The sequence below is a fragment of the Orycteropus afer genome, unplaced genomic scaffold, assembly GCF_000298275.1.
Source record: "Orycteropus afer afer isolate SDZICR_OR568_19922 unplaced genomic scaffold, OryAfe1.0 scaffold01126, whole genome shotgun sequence".
Taxonomy (NCBI): Eukaryota; Metazoa; Chordata; class Mammalia; order Tubulidentata; family Orycteropodidae; genus Orycteropus; species Orycteropus afer.
Genome location: NW_006922713.1, coordinates 212,586 through 224,572, shown reverse-complemented (window position 1 = coordinate 224,572; position 11,987 = coordinate 212,586). Strand labels below are relative to the sequence as shown.

The 11,987-nt window shown below is 45.8% G+C and overlaps 1 protein-coding gene across 1 annotated transcript; it reads right to left on the bottom strand.

Annotated features, from left to right (window-relative positions):
• Positions 1-3,057: 3,057 nt before the first annotated feature.
• On the bottom strand, positions 3,058-5,481 carry LOC103212828 (G-protein coupled receptor-associated sorting protein 2-like). Its single transcript, XM_007958764.2, has one exon. It carries the CDS (start codon positions 5,479-5,481, stop codon positions 3,058-3,060), a length of 2,424 nt encoding a protein of 807 aa, XP_007956955.1.
• Positions 5,482-11,987: the final 6,506 nt, after the last annotated feature.

The window sequence follows — 11,987 nt, the reverse complement described above, 5'->3', positions numbered from 1 at the left end:
GAGGAACCTGTACATGGACAAGGAGGCTGTTGTTGGAATAGAACAAGAGGATACTGCATGGTTTAAAATCAGGAAGGGAGTGCATCAGGGTTGTATCATTTCACCATACTTATTCAATCTGTATGCTGAGCAAATAATCCAAGAAAGTGAACTATATGAAGAAGAACATGACATCAGGATTGGAGGAAGACTCCTTAAAAACCTGCAATATGTAGATGACACAACTTTGCTTTCTGAAAATGAAGATGATTTGAAGCATATACTGATGAAGATTAAAGACTACAGTCTGCAGTATAGATTACATTTCAATATAAAGAAAACAAAAATCCCCACAACTGTACCAATAAGCAGCATTATGATAAATGGAGAAAAGATTTAACTTGTCAATGATTTCATATTACTTGGATCCATCAACACCAATGGAAGCAGCAGTCAAGAAATCAGACAATGTATCGCATGGGGCAAATCTGCTGCAAAAGATCTCTTTGAAGTGCTGAAGAGTAAAGATGTCTCTTTGAAGACAAAAGTGTGCCTAACCCAAACCACTGTATTTTCAATAGCCTCATATACATTTGAAAGCTGGACAATGAATAGGGAAGACCGAAGAAGAGTTGATGCTTTTGAGTTGTGTTGGAGAAGAATACTGAAAGTACCACGGACTGCCAGAAGAACTAACAAATCTGTCCTGGAAGAAGTGCAGCTGGAGTGCTCCTTGGAAGGAAGAATGGCCATACTTTGTCTCTCTCTCTTTGGTCATATTGTCAGAAGAGACCATTCCCTGGAGAAAGATATCATGCTTGGTAAAGTGAAGGGTCAGCAAAAAAAAGGGGAAGGCCCTCAATGAGATGGACTAACATAGTGGCAACAACAATGGGCTCAGGTGTAGCAAGGATTGTGAGGCTGGCGTAGGGCGGCAGTTTCATTCTGTTGTACATAGGGTCACTATGAGTCCCCGCCGACTCAACGGCACCTAACAACGATGTCATAATGTATACACAAACCTATCTCCTCAGTTTTCATAATCTTAGCTTTTGTTCATTAATTAGTGTGTTGGACAAAGTATTTCACATATGAATTTTTAATTTTCATGAGTCACAATTTTACCTTTTTAAAAATTAACAGTGCAGAAACCTCAGACCAAAAAATATTTTCACCATGTCTGAAAATAAAACTTTTCATATTTCCCCCAACTCTGGATTCCCTTTCCAAACCAACTCCATGCCTGACTTTTGGAATTCTCCTGTCTGAATGTATGCCATGTATAATCTTTTTCCAGTTGCTGTAAATTACACATACAATTTATAATTTCACTGAAGTGTACAGTTCAGTGCCATAAAGTACATTCACAGTGTTGTACAACCATCACCACTATCTAGTTCTGGAAACTTATGTCACCGAAAAATAAACGTTATAATTTTTTTAATGTAATAACCATGGGAAAAGGTGCAATTTTTGTACCGCAAGAGACTAATATAAACCTGGCAAGCTTGACATTTTTCTTCGAAACATTTCATTTTAAAAGCCAGTTTCTTTGAAGTCTCATTTCTTCCAAATCCTCAAAATGTATTTACATGAAAAAATCTTTAACACTTATGGTATTCATTAAATGTATTCATTTACATAACCATCCTTTGCAACATGCCCACCTACAATTTGAGGCACTAGATATATTAAAAGAAAAAAAAAGCCATCTAATTAATTTCTGTATTTCTCCAATGCTTGCCTGAGACTTCTTTTAACATAGTATATTTTATTCCAAACTAATCAAATCCTATCAAGTTGCAGAAATCGTGTTTACACATTTTAAATGGGATCCAATTTTCCACTGACATCACATTCCGTTTCACCAAATATTAAAAGCGTCAAAGTTATTTTATTACTAACTAGATCCGTTATTATTTTCAGTGGATACATGTTATTCCTCTAACACTTCTCTTAGACTTTCACCAAACCCAAACTCACTGCCATCTAGTTGCTTCCAACTCATAGTGACCCTCATTGGGTTTCCAAGGACTTTACAGAAGCAGACTGCCCCATCTTTCTTCCATGGAGCAGCTACTTGGTTTAAACTACCAACCTTTTGGTTAGCAGCCAAATACCTTAAACACTATACCACCAGAGCTCCTTTCCCTAAGAGTTTGTTGTTGTCATGTGCCTTCTAGTCGGACCCAACTCCTAGCAACCCCTCCTGGGTTGCCGAGGCAGTATCACTAAGGAAGTAGATTGCCCAACCTTCCTTCCCTAAGAGTAGAATAACAAAAGAAATCCTATTCCTGACTCCATTTAATTCATGTACTATCCTCCTCTTACCCTTTAGGTGGCATTATAGCAACACTTGTACTTTGCAGATTTGGCCTACACAGCTCTCCCAAACTGGCCTCATCCCAACTTACCAACTGCATCCCTAACTATTCCAGGCAGACTGGGTAGGTACACCTCTGCTACTGGAACACATTTTCCTTTTTTTTTTTTTTTTTTTTATACCAACACTGGCCACTTCCAGGAATGACCTAATGACTCATCTTACCCCACCCTTCAGTGATCAATTTAAGTGGGTTCCTTTTCTTTGCTGCATTTGCAGCCCACAATAATCTCTTGCCTTGTTTGGAGAATGAGATTTTCCAATGAGCATATGTAATGTTACTGATTATCTGTGTTTGTGTGCAGTGTCTCTGCACTTCATTTTTAAACTGAAGAAGAAGGCTCATTTCTGCTGGTTTTAACACAGAACTTTATTGAAAATACAACCAGACTCAAATAGGAAATTATATATTAAAATAACAAAGAGAAGGGTAGCTTACTTAGGTGACTCAGTTCATTGGAAGTTCAATTCTGAAAAATACTGCTATGTGGACAGCAAGACAACTATCAACAAATGTGTTTTCAGTTCTAATATTCATTTGGCATCCATGAAATGATCCACCTCAAGCCAAGAGTTGTATGATGTTAACATCGGCATTAAAAATGTTACATCATCAAAGCAGACTGTGAAAACAAAAGCACTACTCAGGGTTCTTTGGGAACATAAGGCTGATCAGAGACAGGTGGTAAACTGTACTAACTTCGTTTTCCCACCTTATGACCTTTTCGATTGTTTATCTGGACTTGTAATTCCTTAGTTAATGCCTCAAACTCATGAAATGTGGAAATAAGTGGTTCAAGACTGAAATCATCATCAATTGAAGACATCATTCCTTTTTTAATTTTATTACTGATATTCTGAAACATTTTAATAACAATTGTAATATTATCATTTGTCTCTTTTATGTTAAAGAGACCTAGAAATATTGATAGAGCTTTGGCACTGAATACATCTTTTGTCACATTAGGATTTTCAGACAAATTCAGTAACATTTTCAGAATGTGAAACCTTGTTCTCCTATTGCCTGTAGCTAATAAGGAGAGAAACCCTGACATATAATTGGCAACCAGTGTGTGATAGTCAGTAGTAGTAGTGAGATCTCTAACCATCTTTATTCCAGACAGCTGCTCGGGGGAATCCAAGTTTCGAGCAAGGGTTTCCTCACAAACTTGACATACAAATGTCTCAATCATGTTTTTATTTGGATGAGATGGAGCCATGTGAATCATGTTTTCCAAAAATCTCGTCCTGTCTCGAGAGGAGGGATAATCCATCAAGGTTTCAATAAGTGAGACAACACCTGAGTCTCGAATGAAATCTCGAGTAAAATGAGAAGCACTTTTCCTACCCATTGCAATTTTAGATATTTCATAAATAAAAGGATCCTGAATTTTTTCCATTAATAAAAGGAGTTCTTCGAACTCTTCAGAACCAATCCTAAGCTCACATTGTACACACCTGCACAACCAACTTCCAGGCTCTGCATGCTCTTTGGCCTTAAGATGCAGTCGAATTTCATTGACTGTCACTAAGGCAGGCTCACACTGAAATGGGAACCTAGGGTCAGGATCATCCTGACTGGGATGACTCAAAGATTCCTGCTCTTCCCCACTGGGGTTCAGTTTCATTTGCTTGAGGTTTCCCTCAATCATTTCAGACAGTTCAGATATTGCTTCTTCAGGAATTCTAAAGGGGCTTATAGATGGGAAGCCAAGCCCATGACAAGGAACAGCCTTGAATTCAACAGTGACGTCTTCCCAGCTTTGGGGTCTAGATGATAAACCAATTTCATGCTCAGCCAAACCACTGAATTGGCAACTGGCCTTGTACACAGGGCTAGGATTTAGGTCAAAGCAGGCCTCATCTCTGTCCCAGAACCAGGAGCCAAATATGGCCTCTTCCTCAGACTCTGGCCTGTTCTCTTCTCTGGCCCCAGCCCCTACACTTGCCTCATCCTCAGTCCAGAATAAAGATCCAAAAACGGCCCCCTCCTCAGCCCCTGGCATGGGTTTATAGCTGGCCACAGCCCCAGCCTCCATACTGGCCTCTTTTTCTGCCCAGAACCAGGAACCAATAATGACCTCCTCCTCAGACCTAGGCTCTTGTTTGACCCTATCCCTGTTACCATCTTTCTGGGCCCTGGGCTTTAAGCTGGTATTAGACTCTTTCTTGTCTCTTGACCTAAACCTACTATTAGACTCTTCAGGTAAAAACCAGGACTCCTTATAGAATTCATCTTCAGACCCAGACTCAAAACAATCCTCTCTCTTTGTCCTAAGCTTGGACCTGATATTTGCCTCTTCCCTGGCTTTGGGCCTAGACAAGGTATTGGCATTTTCTCCAGCCCAGAGGCAGTAAAGATTGCCAGCCTCATCCTCAGACCCAGATCTAGAATCAATACAGGGCCCTTGCTTCATCCTGGGCCTGGACCGGGTATTGGTCTGCTGTTTAGCCCTGTGCCTGGACCTGGAATTGGACTCTTCTTTCGGCCATGATCTGATACAGGTCTCTTCCCCTGTCCAGAAAGAAGACAATGTAGAAGTCTCATCTGCTGACCAGAATCCAGACTCATCTGAGGCCTCTTGTTTGGTCCTGAGCCTAGGATAGCACCAAGACCCCATATTACTCTGTTCCCCTGACCCAAACCAGGGCTGGATTCCATTTTTGCCAGATAAGGCCTCATCCTCCACATCAACCAGTTCCCTATCCACAGATAATGCCTTACTTGTAGCAACTGGCCTGGACTCAGTATTGACCAGTGACCAGGCTGCAGCATTAGTCTGGGTCACTTCTGCCGTCTCAGATGTTGCCTCAGCCCCATATTCAGTCTGGACCCATGCCTGGGCTTCATCCTTGGGCCTTATTCTAGCCACTGCCTTGGACTCAGTCTTAGGCCGTGCCCCAGACACTGCCTGGGCCTCACTTTTGGGCCATGCTCCAATCATTGCTTTGGCCTCAATTTTGAGCTGTACCCCAGTTATTACCTGAGTCTGGGTTCTAACTTTGGGTCTGACCACCAGAGGGACTTCAGATTCCTTCTCAGCCCCACCCCCAACCTCTTCACCAGACTTCTTTTCAGACTTGGCCTGGGTACAAGGCTCAATCTCAGCCCCAGTCATGGTTCCAGTTACACAGGAAGCCCAGTTATATACCCCTACACAGTCTCAGCTTCACCTACAGATTTGTTAGAAGTTTCTATCTTCACACTCTGGTCTTCAGGATATTCAGGCTATAATGCAGGAAGCAAGACTTAAAGTCAATCTGCAGTCCAGCAGTCAGTCAGCCTCCTTCATAAGCTCAGGCTCTGCCAACAATATAGACAAAGTGCAGAGGAGGCATAACCAAGCTGGGGGTGGATGGATGGATCCTGGGTGGGTGTGGACCTTTGGAGGGTGGTGGTCAGTACCAACTTTAAAACCACCAGAGATGCCACTGGAGGTAGATCTAGGGAGAGACAAAGGAAAGGAGCCTTCAAGTCTCTTCCAATTGCACCACCCCATGCACACACTCGCACAGGGTGACTGGACCTTGAGTGCTTTTGGTGGGATAGCTGGGCTATTAGAAACAGTCTCTCTGTCCCTTCATTTCACCCATGCTTTTTATCCTCAGAGCTTCCAAGTTACTTTGCCTGCTACAAAATAGGTGAGGGGGTGGTAGAAAATGGGATGTCAAGGAGAGGCTGAGGAGCCCCTGGACTGGACTCTAATCACTAAGGAACCCACCCCAAAACGCTACTCACTCCCATACCAACCTGCATTGATCTGGCTGGTATGATTTCTCCCTCCTTTCCTTGCTTTCAGTGGAGTCAAGTCCTACAGCAGAGCTGCCAGCCGCCCTGTGTTCAAGTAAACAGGAGAAAATATAGCCCAGGTGCTTGGTAGACAGGCACACACCTTGGCTCCTGAAGCTAATAACTCCTTTTCTATTTAAGAGTCCAATCTGTCTAATGTGCCCCATCTATGTTCTGATCCCTGTTCATAGGTCTGCTCCTCAGTCACGGCTCCAATATTCCTAATATTCCCTAAATGGATGCTGTGGCAGTGTGGAAATCTGACAGAGAGTAGAAGAGTTGGAGGAAGGCTTGCACTCACTTGGAGCATGCTCTTACTTTGTCGCTGTTCCCAGGTATCGCCCCCTTGCACACAAACCTCCAGATATTTGAGCCAGTATTCCACTCTTTTCCTTCCAGAACTGACCAGCTCTAAAGCAGGCCTAGAGACAAACATGGAAAATTAAGACAATCAGGAGACAATAGTGGCAAATGAGTGCATGGTGGACACAGTAACTCAAAGAGAGGAATTTCTGAGTACTATCTACCTTTCAACATTTAGGGTTCTGTTGGTGGAATATTTTCCAGCTCTCTTTAGGTTATCTGTAACAAGGTTCTAGAGATAACAAACCTCTTCTCTTCCTATTACTCCCTCCAACAATTCTGAGAACACACCACCAGGTGGACCATACCCCCTTGCCTACAGGGCATATGGGGGGCGGGGAAGGGCACCTGCATATTTTGGAAAATATTTTGGGAAGTGGTACCTGTAATTTGATTCCCTAGTCTATCCCACCATCAAAATGCCCTTCATTTCCTGTCCCAGATCTATTGGAAAAGTGGGAAGAGGGAAAGGGAAGATCACCTAGACTGCTGTTAACAAGGGGAAGACCAAGAGGTTCCAGAACCTTCTCTAATGGCAGTTACCCCACCCGAATCAGTGTCCAGTCAGTGCCTGCTACCCACCCTCACCTTTCCCACACACCTCCAGAAATCCAAACCACTTTCTTGCTCCTCCTTTTTCTCAAGCCTCTCCTCTGCAGATGCACACCGCAGCCTGGTGAAATGTGGGATACCTAAGATGCAGACAGGAAGCTTTGACGTCAATGGTCACCCATGGGAAGAGGGCAGCACCCAGGATGCAGGGCTCAACAGGCCCCTTTCCAGAATCAGGGGCAGGGGCAGCAAATGCCACCCGCCCCCTCCCAGCTCCACACGGAGCTCTGAGGACAGCCCCTCTCCTGGCAGTCCCCAGGTGCCCCCCCATCCTCTGCTCCCACTGCCTCCGCCATTTCTCCTGCACATGCACACCCCTCACAACCATCGCCCAGCACAGACATGGGGGGTGGTGTGTGGGTGGTGCGTGTGTGTGTGTGTGTCTGTCTGTCTGTCTGGATGAGGACTCTGGAAGGCTGGCAGAGAAGTGGCTGGCAGGGCTCCTTTGCAGAGGAGCTTAGGTGCCTCTGGGGCCAACCCTCGGCCCTTTGCCAGGCCTGCGCCAGTCACGCCTGCTTATGGCCAGGGTTCCTGGGCACTGCGCGCACCTCTCTCAGGGACCAGCTCCACTAGGTCCCCTTCTCCTTGTCTGGCTGCCAGGGCTTGAGGGGCAGAAGGTCGGAGGATCTATGGTGGCCTGGATCCTTCCCCCTGCGCCCACCCCACCCCCACTTGCCTTTACAGGCCCGGGCCCAGGTCGTTGGCCTCCCCCTCCTCTGGCAGCTCCTCACTCGGATCCCCACCGCCTTCCGTGTGGTCAGATGGCAAAGAGGCGACACCGCCCCCGCACTGCTGCACCAAAGTGGGCATGGGCTGCGCAGGAGTGCGGCACTAAGCGCCAGGGTGAGGGCGACGGGAGGGGGGCGGAGGGATACGGTGGCGCGAAGGGGCATGACGCCCCTCACCAGGCCCACCGCAGTTCAAAGCTAGAGGTGGGCGGGGCCAGAATGAGCCTCAGTCTGGAGAGGCGCCTTCGCACCAGGCTGCCTAGTCTTTGTGGCCCTTACCTAGCGACCCCCACTACATTGATAGCGCTGGCTATTAGGGGAGGGAGGGCGGTTGGGGATAGGGGCATGAGCAGGAGGTCGGAAAGAGCCGCGCTGTAGAAGCAGCGGATGAATACCAAAGGACCCCTTGTCCAGCGTTGCTGCTGCCTGCTGAGTAGCTCCCCGCTCCCCTGGCTAAAGAGTGGTGACTGAGGAGTACTGGCTAGGAATCAAATCCAGGTCTCCCACGTGGAAAGCAACAGTTCTACCACTGAAACGCTTGAGTACCTTTTAAAATGGATTTCAGGATGGAGTCTGGTGGGACTATGACCCTGGGATACACTTCGCGTCTGGGATAAAACCTACTCCCAGGGGCTGGCTCTCAGCCCAACAGTAGTAAGACTTACATGCAGAACACCCAACCCAGAGTGATGCACCCACCTACTCTATGGAGATACACCCTTTGGAGCAATCGGCCATGGGGCACCAGAGAGGCAACATTCACACTGAGGAAAAGCTGGACAGGAGTGCATAACTAAAAAGGGCACACGTATGGGGGAGGGGATCACTGTGAAGGGAGAGGAGGAGAGTGGGTTAGGGTTGAAGATGGTTAATTGGGGAGTGAAACAGATGTACAGGAACTGTTGAATGTAAAAGAAATTCTGTTCTGTAAATTTACACCCAAAGCACAATAAAAAATAAAATAAAATGGATTTCAGTCCAACAGATTACAGTAGTCAAGGTTCCAGTTCCCAGAGCCACCACTAGCGATTGTGCAATCCTGATTAGGTCTTCAACCTAAATTTCAGAAACAAATCAGAGTTCACACTCACAACTGTTAAGCGCAGGATACAGAAGCAGCTGTGTTGATTCAACATTACCTACCCTTCTCTCTCCCCATAGCACCACTTTACTTTCTTCCTAAAGAACCCTGAGTTTAAGAAACAACATACTCTTTGCCTGTGCAGCTCATGATCTCCTCCTTGCCCCTGTCAATCAAGGCGCACAAGGACCTATTTTAGCTCATTGGCTCTCTTCTATCGTACATTTGCCTCAGGTAGATGGTCTTTCTTGGACCTCCCTTTTTGTCACACACACACACAGCCATCCAGTTGATTCTGGCTCATAGCAAGCCCCATTGGATTTCCAAGGCTTTAGATCTTTTCAGAAGTAGATTGTCTCATCTTCCACAGAACAGCTTGTGTGTTTGAACCGCTGACCTTCTGGTTAGCAGCCAAATGCCTTACTGTGCCACTAGAGCTCCTTGTTGAGTCAAAATCCCATCTCTGCATTTCAGGAGCTTTACACAGGAGCTAAAGTCCCCTGCAGTGGGGACCAAGTAGGTTGGGGCTGGGGTGTACAGACAGATGAAGGTGCACAAGGGAAGAGGGGGGCATGGCCTAGGGAAGGCTGGCAGTCTGACTCCTGGTGTGGGGGGAGCATTCTTTTGCTGAATTTACCCAGGTCTTCTGCGTAGCTGAGGTCAGAAACTTGCTTGCTTAGCATATATCTGTCTCCTTCCAGGGGCTGATTTATATGCTCATAGTCAGGATTCTACATGAGGAGGCAGATTTGAAGGCCTACAGGGGAAGCCTTGCACAAGCCCACTTGTGAGTGGGCTGAGAGCCTCCCTGAAATGTACTCATGATTTGTATACTTGGGTGGAGGAGGGCATCAGACATCCTTGGAGTGTGCCTGGTGAAGTAACTGGTGAAATGTGCCCAAAGGAAGTCTACTTGCAGTAGAAGCTGAGAGCCTGCAGGAAGGAACTCAAGCTGTGTTCATGAGTTCACTGCTTGAGCCAGGCACGTGAACAGGTGCGGAGGTCTGACACCAGACTACTTTCGGGTCATATGCGGGAGTGGTGGGATCAGCTGCAAGAGAATTCATCGTGGGAGAATACAGGCTTGTCATTAGGGTAGTAGAGCTATTCTAACAACAGCCCTGGAATTAGGACTCCTATCTTTGCTTCTTCCAACATAACCATCAGCTGTGTTTCTGTCATAGTAATGGCAGGGCTATAACTCAATCTAGAAAGTGTTGTTTAATGAGTCTGTACCACTCTGTACTGCAGATCCCAATAATGAAGTATACCCTAAAAGAGACCAAAACATCCTCCTCTCCAACATGGCTTTAAAGTTTAGACTCATATTCAGCTCTGACATCATGAGGACTCAGGGTATGCACAGTGGCTGGGAAAATTAGAGAGCAGTTGGAGGGGCTGAAGTGCCTGGCAAAAAGCTTAGAATACCAGCAACACCTGGGCTAATTGTGTGAAAACCAATGAAGTTCAGCTGTCGAGTTGATTCCGACTCATAGTGACCCTACAAGACAGTGTAGAACTGAATGGAACTTGGGTTTCTGAGATTTTAAATCTTTACAGAAGCAGGCTGCCTCATCTTTCTCCAATGGAGTAGTTGAGCGGTTTGAATTGCCAACTTTTCAGTTAGCAGCTGAGTGCTTAACCACCAGGGCTTCTTTCTAGGGGTTAGTAAAACCCATTGGTGTTGAGTCAGTGTACAAAGTAGAATTGCACTCCATAGTGTTTTCAAGGCTGTGACCTTTCAGAAGTATATCGCCAGGACTTTTTTTGGGGGGGATGCATTTGGGTAGGTTCACACTGTCAACCTTTTGGTTAGTAGTTGAGCGCTTAATGGGCTGTGCTACTCAAAGACTCCACAAGGGCTGGTAAAGGAATGTAAGTACATTTTCAGGCAAAAGAATTTCCACAATGTCAGCAAATATTGGCGATTAATGGAATGTCAAATTACATTTGTGAAATAGAGTAAAAAGAAGTCCACAGTACCTTTTGCTGGTATTTCTCATTGCCTACGCATCACTTCCTGCCGCACTATGACAGGGCCTCTTATAACCTGCATCCAGCCAGCAAAATGGGAAAAACAATAGAGGTGGCACTTGCTTCTTAATAGCCTTGGTCAAGAAATGGCCACATCGGGATTCTGCAAAGACAGATCATCTTTCTGACCCTCCCCCACAAATACAACAAGAAATACAACGAGTAAGGAAATGGTGCTTGGCTTTGAGGGACTCTGAATCCAGGAGTAGAGGGAAGCAGTGGGGAAACTACAGATGTGCAAGAATTATTGTCAACTTGGTTTGGCCAGGTTGAGTGGCTGGGCAGCTGAATGTAGTTATTCCCCATGTTGATATTGGTAATAAACTCCATGGTGGAGCCCACTGGGGCAGCTGAGTAGCTGCTTTAGGGATTGGTCTGCTTCCAGTATATAAGAAGCAAATTTGAGGAAGGTCTCCAGCTGATGGCACGCTTGAATCCTGCATGTAGCTGAGTTCTTCAGCAGCCTACCATGTTGCCCTGCCGATCTTGAGACTTTTAATGGACTTGAATTAACAGCCCGCTGTGTGGTTTGGTAATATCAGGACTGTGCCTTTTCACTCATTACCCTTGAGTTTTTGGCCTCAGCAGCTGGCAACTGCCTAAGTGAAGAGATGCCTCTAGCTTCAATGGGCTGGGAGCAAGAGGTAGACCTGAAGCCCAAGGATGAGGGGCTTTCACCCAGACCCTAGAGCCTGGCACCTGGAACTTGGACTTCTAACCTCCAAAATTTTAAGAGGATAAACTGTTTGTCAAAGCCATCCCATTTGTGGTATTTCTGTTAGAGCAGCACTAGGTAACCAAAACAAGTAGGAAAATCACTTCTTCCACCATCCCTACCCCTCCCATAGCCACAAGGGCTGCTGTGCTAAAGAAACATGCAAAAGAAAGAATCAGAAAATTAGATGATGATTAAAATTACAGACACTGAAGAGCAACAAGAATGGAGACTCAAGGTGGCGGGGCAAGATGGCGGACTAGGCAGAAGGATTGCACAGACCCTCTTCAACAAAGAAAAGG